The 25,693-nt window shown below is 45.1% G+C and overlaps 1 protein-coding gene across 3 annotated transcripts in view; it reads right to left on the minus strand.

The window, feature by feature from the left end:
• The window catches only part of MAML3 (mastermind like transcriptional coactivator 3), a 321,717-nt gene that overhangs the window by 233,595 nt on the left and 62,429 nt on the right, over positions 1 to 25,693 (minus strand). Inside the window, exon 1 of one of the 3 annotated variants that reach the window (XM_069779493.1) lies at positions 18,084 to 19,822. The exons of 1 other annotated variant lie outside the window; for it this stretch is intronic. In XM_069779493.1, the coding sequence (XP_069635594.1) occupies positions 18,084 to 18,530 (447 nt within the window). In that variant the 5' untranslated portion in view covers positions 18,531 to 19,822. Of the gene's footprint in view, positions 1 to 18,083; positions 19,823 to 25,693 lie in introns of those variants that run through there. One more of the 3 variants, XM_069779485.1, reaches the window with a different exon arrangement.

Here is a 25,693-nt window from a genome sequence, read left to right on the forward strand (position 1 = left end):
AGTGAGAGAGACTGCGCAAAGTGCCTTGAAAGAAACCACTGCAGAAAATTCTTAAATAAAAAAACCTTGAATATGCCAGGTGGAATCTGAAAGGGACACACGTTTTGTACAATATCTTTTTGAAAGCATTTGCTCCTCTACTGCAAAACAGTTCACTGAACAGTTGAATTTTAGCTCCAGAAGGAAATATTAGTACTTTGGCCATTACTTTGATTTAATAAATTACATTTTAACACCCAGAGCAGATCTCAGTCAGAGGGTCACCAACAGCACGTATTATTTTACAAAAGAATAATTTAAAAAAAAAAAAAAAAAAAAAGAGGTGGCATTTCAAACATTAACCCCCGGTTAAGAAAGTTAGGCGTCACCAACCCTCTCGGGCTCTACAGAAACGCACAAAAGGCAGGCAGTGCGAACGGCAGCCATCACGCTCTTGGCGTGAAGGCGCAGTCGGAAGCCGCGTCGGGGCCGGGTGCCAGCAGGCTCTGGCCAGGCCGTGGGGAGCATCGCTCCAGCACGTCTCGCGTGGGACAGAGCGGCAGCTCTCCCACGCACCGCGCTGGCCTGCGGCCGGGCTCCCCTCGCACGACTGCATCAGCGGCAACGACCGGGCACCAAGGGAAGAAGGCCAGGCTAAAAGCCAAAGAGATCTGCCCGGTGGCCATCAGAACGGGCGCTTACATGACTGGCCGGCAGCTTCACGGGACTCCCCGCAAGCTGGAAGGGAGCCAGAATGACCTCTCGGCTATTCTTCCTTTCCTTTAGCTTTCAGAGAAGTTTGTTACTCTTTCTCTTGTCTGACTCAATTGCCAGCAGTAGGTAAAGATTAAATAAATATCCAAGCTGAAGAACAAAAAGAGGCAATATATATTAAAAAAAAACACCAAAAAACTTTCCTTCAAATTAAAATTCCTTCCTTTTACGTAAAGCCCATCTCTCGGTTGTGGGCTGCTGACCAGCACATCAAGCAATGATCACAGAGAGTGCACATCTCCTCCTGCCTCCTAAGCCTCCTCACAGCCCTGCCATAGCCTGGACAGCTGGCTATTTTTATGTCCAGGATGGCGTGCGAGCTCAGGGCTTATGACCAAGGTTTTCCCCTGCACACAGCAGTAATCCCAAGGATTTTTTTCTTTTTTATTTAATTGTGGGAATGGGCTCCAGATACTATAGAACTATAGCATCGTACGCTTTGTAAGCAATTTAAATAACTTACTTTCCTTAATTTGTATTTTAAGAATAGACTTAATTTCAGCATTTAAAATTGTTTTGGTTAATTCTTGCAAGTACCTAATGTACTTGCTCAGATGAATGTATTGAACTAGGGAGTGCTTTTAATATTAAATACAGAAGAAAACAGCTTTTTGATGCTCTTATTCATCCTCCAGAAAAAAACAAAACCCTGACATCACACAAGTGAGTGGATCAACCTAGAGCTCAGCATACGCTGATCGGGGACCAGTGGGATTCTACCTCTCCGCATTACCCTCCTCTAGCTTGACCGGCAACCTGGGGTACCCTGATGGATCTGACAGCACAACAGGGAACAACAAGCCAACAGTACAGCCTTCTCCTTTTTTACCTCATGCTGCTGGTGGCACGAAGGGGCAGATTAATGCCCTTTTTCCAGTGCTTCCTCATTTGCTAGACTAACACAGACAGGTGTTACAGCTCAAAAAACAGAGAGCTGGCATAACCTCGAGAAAAGGCAGTCAAATGAAAAAGCCTGCTATTTTTGCCCATCAGGGTCTCCACGCCACGACAGGCTGTGCGGAATTAGCCCTTCCAAGTCAGCGGCTATTTGCTACAAAAATTCAAGATGTGTTATTTTGGTTGTCCTGAAGAAAACCTGCAGCCTATGTTACTGTGTGGGTCAGAGTATGTTTCTCCTAACATCACACCAAATGAAAATAGCTTCACTTACCACCGCTGGGAAAAGAGATTGCCACTTCTCCATTCCCACGCATTCTGGTCAATGAGATGACTAGATTACAAACCAGTTTTCACAAAAGCAATGGTCTACCTCACAGAAGTTTCAGCCAGAAAGAATAAACCAACACTAAACAAATTTTTAAATATAGCCTAGTTCTGAAACTTCATCTCCCATATGTGACTGAGCCATTATTGAGATAAATCCATATGCCAGTAATAGGGGGTACTGAATTGAAGCAGTAAAACCCTGTTGCAGAAAGAGAGTTGTGTTGTGGGTTCCCCCCCCTCGTCCCCCCCCTCCACTTCCTTTGGAGGAATTAAACTAACGTAGCAGTGCCAGGATGAAAGGTCTTTGCAGAAAAATGATTTTGGAGGAAATGAAGACTTTTTCCAATCACATAATTTTCTTGAAGTGTCAGAGCCCTCCAATTCTTCAAACTTCCACCTTACAAACGGAAATTAAAAGTATGGTCCCAGTTGTCAAAACACACATTTACCATAAATAAATCCATTAGTCACTGCAAGGTTCTCTCTATATGAATTATACTGTCTTATGAGCAATTTCGGTGTGAGGCTACTGAACTGTAAAGACTAGCTATACCTCTCTTCCCCAATACTTAAAAAACTAATGCAACATCCTCTGCTACAAAGAATGATAGCCTTAGAGCAACGTGACATTTATTATTATTATAAAGCACTTGTGAAAGTATGTTTTCTTAATAAAAACTGAACCATCAGTGGACATCATCTATGCTGAATGAAACCAATCATATAGTGACTGCACATAAATATACACACATATATGAAATGTATGTACAGGTTTACTGTGAGGAATTAGAAGTACAGTATTTATGTGCTTTTATGTCAGTTACATCACCCGGACAAATAACATTCACACACAAACACTGAGAATTCTGATTAGTTGGGTCTCTTTCCCCTTGAAGGACAGTCACCGGCCCCTGCCACTGGAAGTAAAAGAAGTGGTCAGGTTCGCACTCATAAATCCTTTATCCTCTTTCTTTCAGTCAGAGCCCAGCCCACACACCTCAACAATCACTCGAATCTAATCCCTCCTAAACTTGCAATAACATCTTGCATTTGACATGTGGCTTTTAATGTCTGTATTAGTTTTTAACAGCTTACAATTTGTGAATCCTTAGCTTTCAGGGAGGGAGCAGGGGTTTCCCGGCAGAGATGCAGATAACTTTCAGAAGTTTCCCATACACAAATTGCTTTTCTTAACTGCCATTCACAGAGCATTGCATGATCCCAAAAGTGTGCAGACTATATGTAAGAAATGATAGCTCTGGACTTCTAAATTCTGGAGTTTAGAAATAAAAACTATACATAGGGAGTATAGGAAAACAGAGCCGGGAAGTGCTGACATCTGACAGGAAAAAAAAAGTTATGAATAAAATCGTCTTTATAAATGGCTCAAATATAAGCAATGAATTGGGCAGGGCGGGGGGGGGCGGTTTGTGCAGCTTGCCAAAACTCAGTTTATTACAAGAATTAGCATAGTTCTTTGTGCAAGTATTGGGTCCTGCCTGTCAGTAGTTACTTTCCAAGATATCCCCCCAAATTTGCTCTAAATATTACCACAAAGCTTCCACTTCTGTCTCCACAGATATCTTTTACTTTGTTTCTTTTCTTACATCTTTTCTGTGTCTCAAAAGATGAGCTAAATGAAGTTAAATGACCCCTTTAACCCCTCATTATACAAACAATCTCTTCACAACATAACACAGAATAAGAGATTGATTTGTACTGATATTTACAGAACCACAAAAGGAACAGAAGCAATACCTAAAAAGACAGCTGTCAATAACAAGAGAGGAAAATAAGCACAGTATTACTTTAATATTACCAAAATACATGAGACCTTCCATTCAGTTCTACAGTCCTAGGAGAAAGAAAGGGTGTCTCTCATGGTCTGGTGCATCCTACATCCCAGGTGTGGAACTCAATGGATTTTCCGGTGCTCTTGCAACGCTAAGCATCCATATCGTTCTTTGTCTTTACCTCAAGGCCAAACTCCAACTTCTTGTGATGAAGGCAAATTAAATTACCTAAACTGAGTACAGATAACTCTTGGACAGGTAAAATACTATGATGAAAATACAGAGTCAGCTACATATGTGGTTCTGCCACTCCCCTCAGATGAAAAAGGACAGCTCTGTGACACAAGGTCCCTTAGTTGAATTTCAGTATTATGAATGTTTACTAATTGAGGAATGTTGCCATCTCGGTATTATGACTGAAACATGAAATACTGCAGATAAAACTTAGTTCTGTCAACTACCCAAACAATCCAAGTCTGCAAAAGGCATAGTTTTGGATCACACAAATCCTATTACAAAGCACTCTGAAGGGGTTTTCGGACATTCTTATTGAAAAACTCTGTTCTTTTGCCCGAGACAGTAACGGCCCAAGTTGTGCAGGTCCAAGTAGATATGATGAAACATGGCATTAATTTTCAAGCTCACTGTTTAACAGGATGCAACTCAACTAACCACTCCAGCGATCTGAAGTGCTAACCACCCGCTTTACACACTACGGCACAGACAGGATTGCTCAGCCAACAAGAGGACATAATTATGAACTATGGCTTATTGCACTATCAAGCCCGTAAATCTTTCTGAAAATCCACCTGGCTGTTTGGTGGTGTAGTCTGACCTCAGGGACAGAAGCTCATTCCCTCCCTTCTGAAAATATGAGCCACTACCACCCAAGGGAAAGGAAATCTCTCATAGCTGTTTAGTAATACAAGGCCTGCGGTGCACTCCTCAGCATTTCTCCTTATATCCATCAGAAAACAGAAATACAGCCAGCCACTAACCACTGTACCTATAATACTTCCCACTTGTTCCACGGGCTTGAGAAATATGCATTGCCTTCCACCTGCAATCAAGTTCGTAAACTGGTTTATATTAGCAGTGAACGTATACACAGAGGGGAAGAAAAACATACTGAAATGTAGCTTGTTTTAGCAAAACAAAGCTAATCCATCTGGAGAAAAACCCACACCATTTACTTAGAAATGTGTAAATAGGAATTGGTCATAAAGGACTTAAAATACACACGTGTGTTACTAATGTGTAAGAGGTCACTGGGGCAATGGTTTTCATGTGAACTGCTGCAGTCTGTTGGTGACTTCCAAGCAATATGCAACAGGTAACTAAGAAAAGCAAGTCTGCTGTCTGCAGGCTTAGATTTGCTGAACAGCTGTCATAGAAATTCACTATCTGTGCCACTGGAAAGCATTTAGAGTTCCTCAGATCTGAACAAAACTAAAAAAAAGTCACAACCTAATTTAACAACAGTGCAGAAAATCAGATAGCATAACACACTGTGATGCTTTGATGGACATAAGATCTGGAAAAGCAAGAAAACCCAACTCCAAACCAACTGATTTGCCTGATATTTGTGGCCAACCATGAGTATGGCCCTGTTAAAAGCCCCAGCGCCGAGCTCTGGCTCCTCAAGCTAGCAAAAGCTGAGTTCATTACAAGCACCTGTGCTCTCACTGACTAGCTGTGGCCAGCGCTCGGTGAAGCCCGAGTACACCGGCAGAAGCAAAGTTCTACTCTCCAGCCTGGTTCAACAAGTCCAAAGCCCTGTTACGTATTTCTGTCCTTCTATTACAGCCGATGTCTGCTTCGCTCCACTCTGCCTACCCCAGTCTGGGTTGTGTCCATCTCCTGACCCAGACTTTCCTCCCATCCACTTCCTCAGGTCCCTGCATTTTTGATGCGGTGCCTTCTTGTTTCTCCTTCCAAACTGGAAGGAGCTGACAGCGCAGAGAAGACAAACTTTCTTATTGACCACTCTTAGGTTGAACGGGATAGCGGTCCTTGAAAGCTGGGAGGAGACACTGGGGGAAAGACCTACCAAGTTCCCACTAGCGTAGACTGGAACACGCTCTGACATGCTCCGGGCCCGCACGGGCACCTTCCAGTCTGTCTGTCAGGGCTACGAGAAGGCAGGCTAAATCTTCAGCATGTGTTAGCAAGCAAATACCAAGTATGGGTTTTTTTCCCCTACAGGTAATAAAGTAGCTAATCTCCCTCTTCTCTCTATTCCCACTGCTGCTAGAGGAACCACGAATGGCAGACCACAATGTGTAATTCAGATATACTACAGTTTCTCACTGTAATGGTTTCAAGAACTTCCTAAAAGAGCAGGGAAAACAGTGTATTTCCCCCCAATCTCATTCTCAGATTAAACAAGTAAATCACTTCAGGCAAATTTCTCCCCAAGTTTCCAACTAAGAAAAAACAGCTTTGAAAATATAAGCAACTGAAAACAGGAATTTTATTTTTTTTTAAAGTACTACATGGCCTTAGGAATGCAGCCTTATCATGATCTACATGCGAGTGCAACTGCTGCAACACACAACCTCTGAGGGTGGTATCCAGATAGCTAGTTAGAAAACTCTGTCATGAACTGCAATAACATATACATTTGACTTTCTCATCTGCACTCAGGCAACTAATCCATCTCCGCTAGGACAACTGTAGAGACAGCTATACTTGGCATTCTACCTTTTTAAGCAGAAACAGGCAAAACCAACACCCCCCCCCCCCAAGAATAACAAAAGAACCCACTCCACAAAACCCCTAACCAATTAAACCAAGAGCAAAAGAAAAAGATCCTACCCAAACAGAATTCTTGCAAAAATTCTGTCAATGTGCATTATAAAATAGTATATGGATCTTGTCTAGTTAAAAAAAAATTTATATTGAACTGATAGAAGTTTTATACAACTGTAGGCATTTAGTCTCCTCCCCTCAGAACAGGAAAGACATTTGATTCTCAGCTTAAATATTGAATCTTAAAACATGCAAGAATTGTATATTTCTAAAAAAAAAGCATCTCTGAATAATAGAAAATATTTTATTTGAGTTTGTTTATGCTACATTGCTCTACAGAGCCCTACGTGTATGACTTAATCACTGTTTTTCACTTACTGGCCTCAATTCTCTTCCTACCTTTACAAACACCTAAGTTTGTAGATGAAGAGCTCAGAAAAGCTTCTCTTACCTTTAAAAAAAAAAGGGGGGGGGGCATTCTAAAAATGGGGAAAAAATATGAGGTGAAGCACTTTGGTTAAAATTTGTTACATATTCTACTGTTATTTGAGATGACCAGCACAATTTGCCATTACCTTTATGGGTAAGCTAGCCAGTCCAAATCTGTTCTGATAAACTCTTTATGTAACTTTACGACATATGTTCACCACGTGTTCGCTATCCACCACAGATAAGTCACAGATTTGGGAAGTAAATAATTTTGAAACCCGAAACAATGCCTTCTCAAGTAACGACTAGTGAAACTTGGCATATGGAACACACTGCAATAGAAATACCAATATTGCTAATACTGTTGTTTACCTGTTGTGCTAACAGTTTGGATGCTAACAAGTGAGCTAATTCCGAAATCAAACATCTGAGAAAGGAGGACAAACAAAAAACCAAACCAACCAACCAAAAAAACCCACCACTGAATCCCCTATCACTAACTTATTTAAAAATTAATTAAATCACCTACACTAATCAGTATTCTAAGTACAATTTCATTAAAAATCCGTTCAGAGAATTATAATTTACATCATCTTTATTAATTCTCATATTACAAAGTAAACTCGGCAGAAGTTGCTCCATCTGTGATTTTTTTCCTGGACTACTTGAATAAAAATTGTTATCATACTGCCCAGAGTTGGATTCAGATAGAAGGAAAAGAAAACTATGTGCAAGTGCCTTTACCTTGGACACAGCAACTCACTCGAGTACTACCTCGAGTCCCATATGTAAGTCAAGGTATCACATTCCATGACTGGTGATACCTTTCACAGGGACCTTTCATAATTATTTCACCTAGGTTATTATTCTACACAGAATTAAAAATGAGCACAAACACATCCCAGTAGCCTGAAAAAAAATATGCAATTACCAGGCTGTAAAGATCAAGCAAAATCATGTTTTTCCCTGTTTTATCAGAGAGACATAAATGAAGTTTATCAATTTTCAGACGGAAATTAGCAAACAAAAGAAATAGGAACACAAGCACTTTTTTTTTTCCCCCTCACAAAAAGGACAGTAGTCACCTACCTGATACAAGTCCACACCGAGGCCAGCAGGATCTCTCCTTTGGACTAGATTGGGGTGAAAAGATATTCTTCTCAGACTTCTTTACAGCTTGGATCATCACCTCATCCTTACAAGTAACCACATCAGTATTCCCAAAGAAACTTCCAATAATGCTCTGCCTGGTGTTCCATAAACTGCTTAAGTATTTCGCTCCCAAATTAACACACCACAACTAGCGGGCTTTCACCTGGGAGCTGACCAGGGAACTTGCAGAGGACAAGGGCACAGTCAGAGGGAACAGGCAGAGCTTATTTCGCGGCTTTGCCGACATGGTACCTCTGGCCTCCCCTTTCCTCTCTTCCTTCTTCCCCAGTCCCACACTGGGCAGTTTCACCTTCCACCAAAAAATAAACACCATTTTTCTCCTAGACGGGTAATTTTCCCACTAGCTTAGTACCAGAGACAGGCTCACCAGCGCAAGCATAGGACTGCAGCACAGGGGGAAGAGGAAGAGACCACCCCACTTAAAAGCAGCAAACTGTTAACTTGCTTCAGCTGCCTCATCTAACGAGCCCTAAGGCAGCAACATGTGAACAGAGTATGTGAAAAGAGGTCAGCTAGCTAGGTTTTCCAGAGATTGTAATGTTTTCAGTACCTACACAAGAAAGTTCCTGTATCGTATGCAGTAGTGTATTTGGATAAACTACTTAAAAGACAGGTAAATGTAATGTGTTCTTACCACTGGCTTTAAGTAGTGTGGAGTTTTATAGTAAGAAGAGAGTAAGAGACAAGTTTGCCATTCCTGAGGAATCACTTTTTCAAGATACCTGGTATTTTGACACAAAATGAAAACGAGAAAATGCCGTGTTTCTTGTATTCAAATATCCATAGCAACTATAAAGAAAGATGGTCTATGCCAACTTCCCAGAACCCCTCTCTGGCTGTAACTAGACTGCCATACACTTTATCACAGTAATAGGTGAGGGAGAGGTGAAGCTTTTAACACCACTAGTCAAAATCAATTTTGTTTTTGCTATTCTACATTCACAAATCTCCATTATCCCCACCCACTGCTGGCATTTCCCACAACAAAAACGTTACTGAGAGGGCCAGTAAACCCTAGTGTGAACATAAATAAAGTTTTTGGGTTTGTTTTGTTGTAAATTAAATGGACGAGAGAAAATAAATGGATTTTTTTTGTTTGTTTTGCATGATGTAGAATATGTATTAAATGGGTTAGAAAAAATAAGGCCCAGTCAACTCCGCTGAGGTGAAAAAAATGTAAAGGCAAATTGTCTCAGGTGAATTTTCAAACCTGCAGCAATCCAGCCTTTACATAATCTTTCAGTCTACAAACTAGTTAGCACAAATTAGAAAAAAAGATAGCACTGCAACCTCAGCATGGTATCTCCACCTTTACTGGAATGCAAAGACTGCAAGCTCAGCCCAGAAATGTGCTGCAATAGAAGGACCTACAGATTATTTTGAACCATTACTTCATATCCAGCCATGGATTACATGCCAGAATGCTTCAGCCAATTTGGAGCTCAAACAATGTGGCCGCCGTTCAGTTACAGAAGTCTACAGTCTTCTGTACGAGCCCGCTAAAGTCTTCAAAGCTACGTTACCTGCTTTAGTGACAACTAAAAATACGTATAACAAATAGAGATACCGCTTGCCAAAAACATAATTAAAAATCGGTTATTTAATGTCAGTAGCCATTTCCCCTATGCTGCCTCAGTTATGCACTGGAATGCAATCCAGAGAAATCAGAACAACAGCCACCAGCTTCAGAGACAAAAATGAACAGCAGCAAAAATCACAGCTGAAAAGTAACGATCTTTTTAGCAGTCTACAGACAACTACTGCCAGCTAAGGCAGTTGTATTCTAAAGTCATTTTCTCAAATACTAGAGAGTTTTTAACCACAATATTCTGCATAAACAGAAGTGGTAGGAAATGCTACAATTTCTCTTTTGGCTAAGCTGTGGTCTGTCCTCCTTAATGCAAGGAAATAATTTAAATGATTAAAAAACTCCAATACTTTGCAGAACTCTGCCATCGTCTCATCTCCAATGACCACCTCCCTTCCTCCGTTAGATTAAACACAAGGAATAAGAGCCAAAACATCACAGTGGATTAGATATGAGCTAAAGGAAAGAGAAAGAGGCTGAAAACACAGAAAACGGGTGCATATCAGTGGTTCTTAAACTTATCGGACTAGTACATCCCCTTTCACCATCAAAACTGATCACTGATCATAAATCCTTTCACTTTGTATTGCAGTGCAGCTTAAAAAACTGTATATGTACACGTACTGGTTTCCGTAAACGCACATACACAGGCATATTGGCTTCTTGTTGTGATACCGCCCAAGGTCAGAGTAAAGTTAAGGACCAATTCCCTGCTCTTTAGCTAAGTACGCAATATCCAAGCACTTTCTGAACAGGCCTGAGATTTTCACAAGCAGCATAAAGCTACCCCTTCGCTGCAGCGCTTAACAGCTGCTTGTCTGAATCTGAAGACCAGAGGAAAACCAAGCTGAACTGTTTTATTCAGCCTGAAATACTCCTGCATGGCACATAGTTAAAGCAAGGCAGGGAGGAGACTGAAGGGTGAGGAAGGGAGGAGGGGGAGAGGCACAGCCCAAGAGCCCCACCTTCATTAGTTAAAAACGCAACTCCACCAAGCTTCAACTGTTGAGAGTCAAGAACCTTATAGAGCCCTATAGGAAAACCTTACAGAAAGCAGCCTTGATAAAAAACAAATACGGGAAAGAAAATCCTTAAGCTGTTGGTCTTTCTGTTGATTAGCTTAGTGATTCTGAAAGTCATAAGCTCAAACCTCTTTTCTACTCCATGTATGTATGCTGTGGTTGTGCAGAACTGACAGCAAGCAAACAGCAATAGATCATCTATGCTACCAACAGCACTGCAGCATTAGCCTTAGCAGTTACACAAACGTACAGAAAATGCCAAGTTCCAATGGGCAGACACAGTTCTCTCTTCTCTCAGGTCAACTAAAGATTAAAGTATTCTTATCTCCTTGCCAATTTTAACTGTATGTGGTGGCAAACAAAATCAATACGGAAGAGGGAAGTCTTGAAAGAAGGCAGCTCAACTCCTTCCTGTAAGCACAAAATTTCAGCAGCTGCTATCTTATTAACTACTGCAAGTTTAAAAAGACATTTCTCTTAACTCCTATGAAACTGGATTTCAAGTATTCAAAAAGCAAACAGGAGCAGTCTATGATGACTTCTGAGCTACAAACATTGTGAAACTGAAGTGTGTGAGGGGGAAGCAAAAGAGTCGTCAAAGTTACATGATTTTGTGATTCACCACCTTAGACAAACTAGGAAAATAAATACTTCAAATTGCTAAGACTCCCAAATTCCCACTGAACGTACAAGTACGTCGCTTATCTGAACAGCCTGTGAGATCCCAGACTGGAAAACTGATTACAGGGTCGTAACGTCAGTCAGAGATTGCACCTCACCTTTCAATTCACAAAACAATACACTTGAAGGATTCCAGTCAGCAGTTCCTGGCTGTCAGACCTGTCCTTAAACCTCTGCTAATCCAAGCACATCTCTCACATGAATTATACATACTGGAGTAATATGCAACCAAATATCATATGCATGCAAGTGTTTAAGTACAAATGAACTCTGACTCCGTTGCTACTTACAGCCTTTCCCGTTTCAGTGCCTGTATTCAGGAACAGAATCATGTGCGCTGACACCAGGTGTTACTTAGCTCAGGTAAAACGCACGCTACCAGGTAAGCATGTTTTAGCTACCAGGTAAGCATGTTTTAGCTACCAGGTCCCAGATGTTTATCCTGGGATGAGGGTGAAGTTTCACAGGAGGATTAAGGTGTTGTAAGGCTGTGCTGCCCACGGGAGGGACAGTCAAACAAATCGTGGATCTGATCCAGCTGAAAACTAACCGGCACGAAAAGGAAGAAACACGCCTGTCCTCCCTACCTGCCCGGTGAACCAGCTGACAGCGGAGGTACGTGAGCAAGGGCTAGCATTAGCCTTAGCAAAGGGAGGCAGCAAGAAAATACGGCCACCGACAAGAGTGTGAAAAATGAGACTTCCTCAGTGGCGGCAGCTCAGGTTTACACCAGCTTACGCCACCTGTGAAGCCTTAAGTTTGAGGTCAAGTTAGCGTAAATTTAGGCTAACCTAAATGCAACCAATTGACCTAACGCAATCGCACCTTAATATTTTTGGCTCTGCATTAGCAGAGTGAGTTTTGGACGTGTTCCAGCCAAAGTTGTTCTTCCTGAACTTGACGATGCCTAGAACTTCACTGCAGGACTTTCAACGTGTGCTATATGGTCTATCTGAAGCTTAGATTTCACTATGACTGGCCACCGTATGTCAAAACACAACTTGCCCTGCTCCAGCTATGGCTCATAATAACCCAACGCACTATCTTTTAAGGAGACACACTTTCTATCAGAGCACATAAAGGTCATTAGAGGCTAGTAGTGCTTGAAGTGAAGAGTCTCTCCATTCTTTTCAGTTTGCTAAACTGAAACCCATTGTGCTGACTAGCTGCAAAAGGAGGTCAACACAAGAACTCCTTGTCCTAAAGGACAGTAATCACACGGGAGCATCAAGCGTGAGTTGGTATGAAAAGGAGAAGAAAAATGGGAGAGGCTGTGGAATAAGAAAGACACAGAGATCCACCCTTACAGGAAGAGCAAAATGAGAAGGGTTACATGATGACTCCTTCCATGATGCATATGAGAGAGAAGGAGCATTGCTGGCCTGGGATTTAATTCTGGTATCATCCCAGTTTTGCATTTACTACTGACTTTACCCTGGTGTGAGCAAGATCAGACATAGCTTATTAACTGAAGAGATGCTTAATCCTACTTAGTCACCAGGCATGAGTAAGGGCTACAGTATTTGACCTCTTGTGGAAAATAAAAGGAAACATCTGAAAAATCATCTTTCTTTTTCATCTTTGCAATGCTAGAGAAATAGACATTTCCTATAGTGTAACTGATGAACTCCTGAGCACCTGTCAATTAAGTTAAACAGGAGTGCTACATGAGAAAGAACAGGAGAAATGTGCACAGATTTACTAACATACACACAGGTACGTATTAAATACAGCAGGCGTAAGCTTTAAAAAACTGCTCACAAGACTGACAGCATTCTTTGACACTCAATTTCATTAATGACATTACTCATGAATCACAAAGACAAATTAAGAAGTTACACTTTTCACTCCGGATACCTTTCTCCACAAAAAGGAGAGACTGGGGGGGTGGGGTGGGAGAACTACTTTCCTGTGGTGGATTATCTGCCAACAGGGAAGAGATACAACCAGATTTCTATAATTCTGAACATGTCATTCTGTCCCTACACAAAGCAAGCTGAAAGGGTTGGCCTGCCCATCTCCCTTCCCCCAGGTAGGAGGGCAATATGACCATTAACTTCCATGAGGCAGTGCATTAGCCCAGAATGGATAAAAAGCAGTATTGGAAAATACTGCATTTGCCAGCCATGTTTTCTCTAACTTCAAACTAATTCTGAATTGGCATAGTACGCTTTGGCAGGGGAACAGAAAAGATGATCTAATAGGTCATTTGACTTCCGTCACTAATTTGTGTGATCTAAATAACATTTTATGTTTATGGTGTTTAAAACTCAATTTCCTAAGGACTGGTTTTAGGGTTAGAAATGGTCAGTATGACAGTAGCTATGAAACCCATAATGATGCTAAATAGGAAAAGTCTTAAAGAGCTTTTAAAATAGTAAAAAGTAGCTCCAGCGCCTTTATACTTCACAGTGGAGCTCAGATGCAAATAAATGTGCATTAGAAGGTCAATATGGTGATTACAGATGCAGTGTTTCACTGGACAAAAAAAAAGACAAAAAATGCACAATAAGAACAGCAGTGTCAGGGATAAGAAAGAGAGGTGATATAACTTGCAGTATTTATTATATATTTGGCTACTTATTATGTATTTGGCTGTTTATTATATACTAAATACACATTACTTATTATTTATTTTACATATAATGTGTGTATATGTAAACACACACACACACACACACACACACACACCATCTCCGAACCACACACAACAACATGGAGACAGAGCCAGAAGACTCTTGCACTTAAAGGAAGAAGCAAGAAGAGATTAGCTCACAAAGAACCAAAGAACTGAAATAATGTGTTGATATTTCCTGGAACCGGTCCGAAGATGAGCAGCAGAGTTTTGGACGGGCTGCAAATTTTCCCAGTACTTCCTTTGAAAACCAAGCTGGTACAGCATTCTAATAATCCAGCTCAAAGGCACGGAAAACAACTTTGGCTTTTGCCAGGTTGAACTGGGGGGAGGAAGGTCCTCCCAGACATTTATAAACAATTTTAATTTTTGTGCATGTCCCAACCAATGCCTGGGTGGGAGCAACCTAGTTTTGAAACCCACTGTTCTCCTCAAGTAGAAGAGGTTGAATAGTTAGAAATCCAGATATTTCAAAATTCAGCAAGGGAAAACTTGGTCTATAACAAGACACAAATTCAGAGTACATCAGCAGTTCATGAAATACAGCCAAGCCTATGCTCCTACATCCCTTTTTGAAAAAAGGCTCCCATTGATAACTGCTTGTCAGTTGACAGAGAGTCCTGAACAGTGGAAACTGCATAATCCCTTTCATGAACTCAGGGAGTGAGGGTGTAAACTGTGGGGGTGGCGACAAGGAGCACTGTACAGACAGGGTAGTTTGTACTCCATCGAATGAAGAAAATCAAGAGTGCATGCCTTTAAGTAATCATCTTCTTAAAGAAGTTTTTTACGCAGCTTGCTGGGTAAAAAACCTCAGCACCTGTGTCAGCACCAGCTCCTGGGAGGGTCTGTCGGGTGACCGGCTGCCCCGATCCAGCACACGTCTCCCCTCCCTTCTCAGCATCTCTCAATTTGGAGAGGTGTGCGCACACACACACACACACACTGGTAACACTTTCCTTTGATTTGCCCTGATAAAGAATTAGAAACAGTATTTCTTGCTATCCTCATTGTATCTGTTGTCATTTAATCCTGACTGCTTCATTTCCATAATCGTGCAGTTAATAATAATCTGAGGGAAGAATTTCATAATGATTTTGTGCAAAGAGTAAAGCAGTAGCAGATCCATACGACTGCTCCACTGTACACCTCTGAGCTAGAGTTTACCAGAGAATAAACAAAGGGAGAAAACCCCAAAATGTAGCCTACTGTTTTCTCACGCCAAAAGAAAACGTTAAACAAAGTTGAACTGCTTTGGTAAATAAAAATCATGAGGCACATAAGCAGTGAAACTTACCAAACTGATTGCTAGAAATGAAGGAGTTGTTTTCTTTTTTTAACTATAAAAAGCATATGTCTCAAAGAAAATACTTTTCAATTGCTTTAAAAGGAGCAATTTCTCAGGTTTTAAGTATTACTTTCATGTACCCGTGAATGTTCCCTAATGTTCTTAGGCATTAGACAAAAATCATAATTAACACGCCACAAGTGAAACAAAGCAGATCATCTTTCTAAATTTTTTGGCAACATTTGTGTGCGCATTCTTAAAAAAAAGAAAAAAAAAGTTGATGGAAATGGGTCTCTTTTTTTTACCAAAGTATTAGAATTTCTCTTTTTAAGCTGAAAAGCATAGCGCGCGTCGAGCACGTTTAAACAGCGTGAAGACTGTAGCGCAAAAATTAAGTTACGCTGAATTTCATGGTGAACTACCCTTTAATGAGGCCGCTCTCAGCTCTTCAAGTGTCCCAACCTGAGGCGAACGAGCGAGAGCTGTAACCGCATTTCCTCCTTTTGTCACTTTGTTTCCACAACTTTGGCGTTATAGCATGGCTTTGTGCATCTGCCCTAGGTCTTCAAAGGAAGGCCAGCCAAATGACCCACTCCAGGAAAAAATCCTGGCCTTTAATGCTTTAGCACGGGGTTTGGGAAGAAGGGGAAAGGACGACCCGGCGCTGGCGAGGGCCTGGAAGCGGGGGAGCTGTTCTGGAGCTGGACGGGCACAGGGTGCAACCCCAACGCCTCCCTGGGAGCCAAGTAATTCTGGGCTCTCCCGAGGGGTCTCTGGCCCCTTCCCTGGAAGTGACACGGGATGTGAAAAGGGATTTGAGGACAGTTCGGCTGACGAAAAGCTAGTCCCTGCTGGCGGAGCCTGAGGAGGGACGCGCTAGCTGCCCCAGGAGTAGGTGTAAGCCCGGGCAAAGTACCGCCCTCCCTCCGTGTGCATCTGAACGCCTCAGTCCTGCGGGAAGGCGCCAGGAGGAAGAGAAACATGGTCGTGCCTTCCTTGCTGGTAGCATCAGGAAAGCAACAAGATGTCAGTGAGGTTTTTCTGTTTCCTGTTCGCGAAGCAGCACACCCCCACTCCCTCCCCACACACACACACACACACGCACACCCCCGCCGCTTTGTGTAGCTCCTGCCGCCGCTCTCCCCCCTCTCCCCGCGGCCTCCCCGCCGCCCGGCTGGCCTCGCCGGGAGATGGGCCGGGCTGCCGGGGCTGCTCTCCGGCCGGGGGAAGGCGGGAGCCTCGCTCCGCTCCTTCAGCGGCGGGGGCGGGAGGCGGGGGCTGCCCTGGGCGCTGAGCTTTTGTCTGCCGCTTTTGGCGAAGCCGTCCCCACCTCCGCGGCCTAAGCGGGGCCGGGGAGGGGGGGGGGGCAGACAAAGCGCCCGGGAGGGACGGTCGAGGGGGCCGAGGGGAAGGGTGCTGCGCGCCGTCGGGCAGGGGAGGAGCCGCCGGGTACCGAGCCGGCATCGCGGCCCGAGAGAAACGTATCGCTCCCTCCTTTCGCGCAGGCCGGGACGGCCGCCTCCCCGCCGCTTTGTCACGGAGAACACCCACCCACCCACTCCCACACCCCCCCCCCCCGACGCGGGGGCCGGCGGCAGCTGCCGCCCCGCCGGACCCTCCCGCACAGCCGCGCCTCCCCGCGCAGCAGGGGAGGGCGAGAGGGAGGGACGTGCGAGGCTTGTAAACCACACGCTGCCATCGCACCTCCCCTCCTTCCCTCCCTCCCTCCCTCCTCTCCGCCGCCCATTGTGCGCCCGGCAGACGGCGAAGACCCAGCTGCCCCGTGCCCGCCCCCAAGCGCCGGGCACCCCCCCCTCCTACCCCCGGCACGGCACGGCGCGGCCCGGGGCAGGGGGGGACACCTCAGGACACACACACGCGTTTCTCCCCCGGCGGAGTCGCCCGCTTTGCCCCCGCCGGCCGAGCCGAACACACCGCCCGCCCCCCCCGAACGACCGGCGGCCGCGACCTGCTATAAATAAGGCTCAGACGGAGCGCGGGGCCCGGCTCCCCCCCGCACCTCCTTTTATTATTCATCATCGGTGCAGCCTGGGAGTGGGAAACTCCGCTTCCTACTTGCCGCTACGCTCCTACCGGCTCAGCCCCCGCCCCCTTCCCCCCCCACCCCCCCGCTCCTCGCTAAGCTCCTTAAAACCCAAGGAAACTTTAGGAAACGATTCAGCTCGCGTGGGGAGCCGGGCTCCTGCACGCCGGGGCGGCCCAAGGCGAGAAACCTGCCCAACTTTTCCTCCTGCCGTCACCCCGGCCCGCGGAGCCAACTTCCACCTTCCTCCGCGGCGGGATTTAAAAAGACAGCCGGCATAAGGCGCACGGCCGCGTAGCCGCACGCCCCGTGTCCTCCCCCCCCCGTCCCCGCGGAAAAAGCCGCGGCGAAACACGCACGCACACAAAACCCTCCTCCGGCTTTCGGCAGCCCACGGCGCACGCCCGGCACCGCTCCTTCCCTCTTCCCCCGGGGTAGCTCTTCCCTTCTGAAAGAGACGGGGGAAAAAGTTTGTCCGCTCCCCCCCCCCCCCGCCCCTGCCCGTGAGAAGTTGCGAAGCCAGCCGGTAGCCCCCCCCACACACAGCCCCCCGCGGCCCTGCCACCGCCAAAGTTGAGCCGAGCCCCGTCCCCCTCCGGAAAACAACGGGGGCGACCTCCAGCTCATCCCGGCGAGAGACCCGGAGCGGACAGCTACGCCCCCCCCCTCGCCCCCCATCGCCGGCCCTCATCCCCTTACCATGATCAGCGTGTGGTTCCTCTGCTCCGCCGTGGCAGGCTCGGCATCTTGCTGCTGTTTGCTCTGCTGCTGCTGCTGCTTGCTGCCGCCGCCGGTGCCCGTCTTCTTGGCCCTCTGCTCCAGGGTCCGCTGGTAGAGGCTCACCGTGTCCCTGCGCTCCAGCTCCAGCTGCTCCGCCTGGGCTTGCTGGTACCTGCTCTCGCAGTTGACATGGTGCCGCCGGCAGCCCTCGATGCGCTGCCTCAGCCGCTCCACCACCGTGCTGTGCTTGGGAATGCCGCCGCTATTAGCGTTATTGTTACCGGCGGCGGCGGCAGGAGGACCGTGGGGAGTGCTGTTAACCCCGATACCGGCACCGCCGGCCCCGCTGAGGCTGCTGTTCAGGTTATTGTTGATGCAGATACTGCTGCCATTCGCGGCGGCAGCGGGGGCTGCAAAATCCCCCATCCTCTTCCCCGCGCACACTATTTTGGAAGAACTTTTTATCCTACCCTTCACACACACACAGTCTCCTCCGGGGTCCTGATGGGATACTTTTTAGAGAACCGGGGGGGGGGGGGAGGGGGCACCACCATGTATCAGGGAAACAGCGATCCCAAGCAAATGTTTCTCTTTCCCCCCAGCCAATCCCTCTCGAGAAGCTCCAAAACATTAAAGGGGGGGGGGGGGGGGGGGGGGGAGGGAAATAAAGAGAGAAGGTGCTAAAAGGTTATCACCAGCAACACAACCAACACACACACGCACACACGGGAGGAAAAAAAAAAAAAGCACAACAAACTAAGCAGCAGCAATTCGGGTAGCAAACTCCAGGAGATATCAGACCAGTTCCTTTCCTCCTTTTTCTTTTTTATAATCCATTATTTCAAAATAGATTCCGTGAGCTTTCCGGAGGTTTTGCCAAAAGCCTTCTCTCCCCATGTATAAAGAGAAACACGCGCGCCCCTCCACATGCACACACATACACCCCCCCCCCCGCTCACACGCACGTTCGCACACACACATCCAAGCACAAGCACACGCTGGGCACACGCGGCACACTCACTCGCACTCCCCGGCATCAAAAGACAGGCAAAGCCGCTTTCTTATTGTATTTTCCTTCTAGAAAAAAGTTTTGGTGTTTATGCCGCACCGTGTTCGCAAAGTACTTTGGCTGCTCGGTTGCATTTCAACAGGAACCTAAATAGCAAATCCTCGGGCTGGGGGAAGTAAACACATGAACAATCCGGGCCGAGCTGGAAAAAAAAAAAAAAAAAAAAAAAAGTAGAGCTCTGAAGTCTTTGCAAAACGCCGAGCTGATAACAGCCTGACGCTTTGCTCTGCTTTTGCTTGCTGCTGCTCCTCCTGCCACCATCACAATGATCAAATGCTCTCCTCCTCCACCTCCTCCTCCTCCATGCCAGCGGAGTGATATCAGGACAGGAGCGCTCAGTAAACACCGCAGCAGCAGCAGCAGCAGCACCAGCGGCGGCGGCGGCAGCGGCGGCGGCAGCTCCTCCAGGCCGTGAGGCAGGCCCGGGGACAAGGTGCAAAACCCGGCACGGACGTCGCCCAGCAGGAGCGGACATGGCCCTTCCCTCCCGCCCCCCCCCCCCACCCCCCCCCGGCGCCCGCCGCTGCGCTCACGCCCGGCAGCGGCGCGGGTTGCCCGCAGGGGCGGGTACGGCGGGGCGGGGGGGGGGGGGGGGTTGCACGGCGGCGCGGAGCGGGGGCAGCCACCTGCCGCCCCCCGCCGCCCCGGGGGCGCCCCCCCCCGGCCTCCCGCTGCCGCGCTGGGGCTCCCCGCGCCGCCCCGTCCTCTGCGCGGGGGCGGGCGGACGGGGCGGGCAGCCCGGGGGCCGTGGGGGGGGGGGGGGGGGGCGGGGGGCAGCGGCCGTGCTCAGCCCCGGCTTGTCGGGGAGGCGCTGGGGCCGGTGGCGGCGGCAGCGCGGCGAGAGCAACGGGAGGCGGCGCTGGACGGGTCCGCGGGTCCCCGTGTCCCCCGTCCCCCCCCCCCGCACCCCGCGGCGGAGCGGCGTGTGCCGCGTTTCCCTTCTGTGTCAACTGTTGCATAATGAATGCGAACGGAGCGCGGAGCCCTGTGCCGCCCAGACACGGGGCTGAACTTTCTATTTTAAACAACAGAAGAAACATGACACGTTGGGCAGGAACATTTTTCCAAGCCGACGGTGGCTGCCTCCATATAGAGCGCGGGTGATTAATGGATCAGGAATAACATCCCGGGAACCTAGTTTTAAACCATTTTGCAGACAAAGCTATTGCACGCACAGTTCTAATTGATTGTTATTTTTCCAACTAGTATGCACTTCCAATTCCCTTTTTTTTTTTTCTTTTACTATACCTATATAAAAAAAGAATTATCTCAGAGAGGCACCCTTGTTCTCTAACAAGCAGCTGGAAATAAAGAAAATTGGGAACTCATACATTAGTCATGAGATCTGATTTAAACCGTCTTCATTTCTGCCATTGCAGATTAGCATAGGATACTATTTCTAAGCTACTGACAGTGGTAAAGAGCTGTCTTTGTCTTCTTTAAGTGCTCAGCAATATGAAATTTGGGGTTATTTTCATTCCTATTGCAACAATTCCTGACTATGTTGAGATGGAAATTAATAGTGGACAAATAAAATTAGCAATTAGCACCTTCCCTGCGTCGGGACTAACGAGCATGTCTCCAACATCCCCCCTGCCCCCCCCTTAAAACTTTTCTTTAGTACCAGTTTGAGAACCAAAGTGAAGCTACTCACTGTTCTTCGTGATCACCAATTACTACTTTATCACAAAACAAAGAGGGAAAAATTACAGCTCTGCTCAGATGCAGCCTAAGAGGGAGGGGGAAACTGCAAATCCTGCGTCATTTACGAAGATCGGTATCTGGGTATTAATTTGGAGCCGGGGGATGTGCCGGAAGCTTTTCAATAACTATTCCTCTTCATCCAACTCCGCAAGACGAGTATTATTTAGTTGTACAGAAATATATAGGAAAAGACTGAATGTAAGAAGGGGGGGGGGCTTTCTTGTTTGGGGTTGGTCTTTTTTTTTGTCTTTTTTTTTTCCCCATTGATTGTTTGGTTTTGAATTGAAATGGAAAGTGTCAGCAGGCCAGAAAGGGAGACAGCTGTGAAATTAGGTTCAACTTCGAAAAAGTACTTTTTGGATTCCTCCGCAGTGCCCCCTGCAGCCCGCCAGCCTGCATGCCGCCAGCCTTGCCCAAAAGGATGTGCAGACCCAAAGAGCACCAAGTCCGCAAAAAGATAGAAACGTTTCTTATACCCATAGGGTCAGAAATACATGTAAAAGCAGTAGGGTTTTTTTTTTTTTACAGTCTGCTTTTTGGTGCATTTGACAGAAGTTGTCTTCTTGTCCTGCGACTACCATTTTTCAATCTATATGGAGTCACACAAACGTACCTTAACTTTCAGTATATCACTTTGGCAGCAAACATGGTATTTTTTTATGTGCATGCTGGATTGTTACAGAATTAAATTCCAGCCCATTAAAAATTTAGGGATTTTTCATCTCTCAGCTACGTGCCTTCGTTCTGTCAGGCTGCACAGCCCAGGGGTGGTGAGTCGAGGAACAAAGTTTTGTAGTAACGAACCTGTCCTTAGTGTGAGAAGTTTTGCAAACAGAGCAATCAGCAGTTTTGTGAAAAAGCATCTGAATACATTCTAAAAACGGTTGATTCTGATCAAAAGATATTTCTCAATTGGCTGAGGTTAAAACAAAGCTGAACAAGTATGTATCTGCCGATTTCCCTAACCATTTTAACAGCAACAGTGGTGATACTTGCATTATTCTATAGTACAACCTTTTGTAAGATAAAGCACTATCCCCTATATCTAAAAACTAGCAATAGAATCAGCATTTCATTTAAAATGTTGGTTTACAGCCATCATCCAGAGCTAACACAAAACTTTCATCTGACAGGAGAGTTTTCTTTTAAAGCCAAGTATTGAGTGGCAATTGTTAAAATAGCATAATAGAGATAAGATTCCACAGTTCATTTTTGCATCACTTTTATTTTAAGGATACTTAAACAATTACCAGCTTCTGAAAAACTAAGGCCAAAATGAGCTATTTAGGGAACTATTTAAATTCTGGTTTTATGAAGGACAACAATCCTGCTAAGCCACTGAGTCTGAATAAATAAAAATGGGAAACCCCCCTCAGACTATAGCCTGGGCAACACAAGAAATAGAGAGATCTCAGCATTGTTCTACTACTGATTATTGTCATCAAAACAGATGTTCTTCACAACCTTGACCAAACAACTCTGTTCTGCGATCAGACACAAGCACAGATTCACTCGTGACAGAGGTGTGCACTTACATTTATGACCACAGACTTATGCACACTCACCTCTTATGTAGTAATTTATACAAATGTGTGTATTTGCTCTATACCTTTTTTTTTTCCTCCTGCACGTCAGCTTTAGAAAACTGTCTTCACAACTGGAATTTCAAAAGAATCAAATATATCAGAATTCTAAGTGATGTAAGATGAATTTGCTGATGCCAGCAGTTGAACACTAATGCCTACCGGTATCAGCTGACAGGACACTAATTACTAGTTACAGGAGATGATTGCTTGGTAAAGGATCTATTCAGTGCGTTACGATTTTGAAAAATTATAAAGTACAGGCCTGATCTGTGAAAAGATACGCGGTATGAAAATACAGCATACGTTCTCAAGATGATTATCATGACAGAGATCTGTCTAATTAGGAAGAATCTATTTTAATGCTAAGATATGAAAGAGCCCAGCTGGGAGAGGAATTTAGAGGAAGACACAGAAACATGACTGTTAAGCTGACAGCAAGTGCAGCCTAAGCATGTTCCAATGACAGCTTCTAAAAAAAAATTTCATCTCAGCATTTAATCAATAGTGGTTTCAGAACAAGTACAGCCTTACAGATAATCTAGCTAGTCATATTAGTGGGAGGAGCTCCATAAATAATATAGGAGATATGCCTTTGCAGAGCAACATACTGAAACCACTTTCCTTTTGTCAGCTGAGCTAGGGGTCATCCAGCAGAGGGGCAACATTAAAAATATCACCGTGAGGATAAATACGAATCCCACTCTATTAGAAACCACACTTCAGTTCCTGGCGCTGCCAGTCAGGTTGGAAACTGCAATCGTTGTGGCAGCAAGTTTCACACTGTCTTGGGCAACGGATTAACCTTCAGAGTGGCCGCCTGGATAGAAACCTTTCTGAAAGCTCCTACTATAATTAAATGGTTTATGTCTAAATTGATGGATGACATGGTGACACAGGCATCTGCTGGAAGGCGAACCTAGAGTCAACCACGCAGCATGTTCACTGAATAGAACTTTGAAAACCAGCTAACAGACACTTTTTGGGTCTGCAAGAAGCAGCTTTCTTACACAGCGAAAAGGGTTTCAGAAGATTTCTGCTGAAGGTTCTCTTGGATACAGTGCTATCTAACTGAGCAAATCAGATGTACTTCAGTTACTACCACAAGCTATTTAAGTGCATGTTGCCTAATACATCCATAGTCAAAAAAGAACAATAATGTCATTTGGAGAGAAGTTAAAGCAAAGCCGTATAGTTGAGGGCTGACTGAAAACAAAAAACCCCACAACCTCCATGAATGTATCTGTGAAATCCAACTACAGCATGGCAAAAATTCTCATGACAGCTGGGGTGGCCACGAGCTACGGCTGTCAGAACGTCCAGAGCTGTAGGAATTCTTCAAGGGATGAACCGAGTCTGGAGCAAACAAAGTTGCTCTAAATAGTTAAGGAAAAAGTCATCAAAGCTGCAAAGGAACAGAAGAACAAAACAACGAAGGTAGGACGGGGAAGCAACAAAGAAAATCAGGAAGTGAGTTAAAATTGCAAAAGTCAGAGCTTTAAGGCATTGCAGGAAGTGGAGTGATCATTATGTGTAAATACAAACAAAACCAAAACACCCTCAAAACTACACACTCTAAAGCCTATACATTTCAAGTTGTAGAACATGGGGAATCCAAGTCAGAATTTTTACAACATCTTCCCAGTTGTGAACAACACTGAAGGCTCCAGTTCAGCAAGGTATTATAGCAGGACAGGCACATGGATTGAGACACACACATACCGAAGTACTCTGCTGAATCAGGGCTGGAAAAACATGGGGAAGGAATGCAAAAATGTGTACTCGTTCTCTCCTGTTCTGATTACAGATAGGTCACAACAAGAACATTAAAAAAAAAAAAAGTGAATGCCATGAATTGGCCTTGTCACCCACGCACTATCCTGTCAGATTAATGTTATTGAAATATATCCTAGTTTAGGAAGCAGAATTCGGATAATTAATCCCGATGTACCACAGTATGTCTTTCTGTTATTTTGAAAATCTGGTTCTGGAGCTAACAGCTGTAGGAGATATCCATGGAGAGAGCTAGCAGAGAGCTCGAAGCGGGGAAAGGAAAATCGTTGCTCGGGCACAGGCCCCATCTAAGCCTTTGATCTGTCACACTGATCTCAAGAGAATAACTGGGTTGTAATGGAGGAGGCAGGGGAGGGGAGGGGAGAGAGCAAGAAGAAAGGACACTAGGAAAAATCCCAGAGAGATGCTTCTGGAGGTTCTTTGCAGCTTACACTAGAAATATACATGAAGGAACCTAAATTTCTTTAGCCATTCTTATACTGAGTAGCCCACTGCTTCGCAGTCAAGACTGCCTCATTGCCATTTAGCTTGAATTAACAGGGCAACAAAGAAAAAATCCCCCATCAATAAAATCACATGCCAACTTTGGTGATGAGGAAGCAGCTGGGGGATGTTTTTAAATTTTTTTTTTCTCTCCAAGGCAATTGCTGTTTAGATGCCAGCCATTTATATGAATTTCAGAGTGAACATGATCACTTTGAATTTTCTGAGCCAGAAGAGAGCCTGAACTTATCGAAAACTATCGTTCATCCCCCTCCCATATGAGGGAGACTGATGATCGTTCTGCGATCCTTCCACAATCAATCAAGTTTAATATTCAAATAAGAACATTTTTATAAGTTCTAAAATTACAGGGAAACAGAAATAAAGGGTTATTTTCCACAGTGGTAATTTTTTGTAAGATACTTGTAAGTTCAGTCTTCAAGACAGAGAAACACGGTATCTTTCTCCCCATGCCAATGTGCTGACTGACACCACCATTGTTTCATTGAAACTGCTGTAGTTTACAATCTACAAATACACATGTATACCGCTTACATTTACAAACCTGTATTAAAAATACATCACTGAGGTTGCAGTCTTGCAGTCAATGAGTTTAAAACCACCAAAATCAAAGCGCTCGTGCAATCTTTATTTGGCTTCCTTGCGCAATCCACAGTATGATGAAGTCTTCAAATACAGCCTTACACACTATTTTTCCACAGGATGTTTGCTTCATCTACACAGAATTGTCAGTGCTCACCACTGAGCAGCTATTTAATTTTTTTTTTCTTTTTTGTTCTACATATCACCTCATGTCTATTTACTAACTCAAACCCTGTTCACAGACATTCATTTCCCCAGAATGGCCACCACGACTGCTCCTGAGTGTTTCACATGTACCAATAAACTGATTTTCCCAACTCATTGCAAGTGAGAGGACAGTGCTCTTACCCACG

Source organism: Haliaeetus albicilla, chromosome 1 (assembly GCF_947461875.1).
Source record: "Haliaeetus albicilla chromosome 1, bHalAlb1.1, whole genome shotgun sequence".
Lineage (NCBI taxonomy): Eukaryota > Metazoa > Chordata > Aves > Accipitriformes > Accipitridae > Haliaeetus > Haliaeetus albicilla.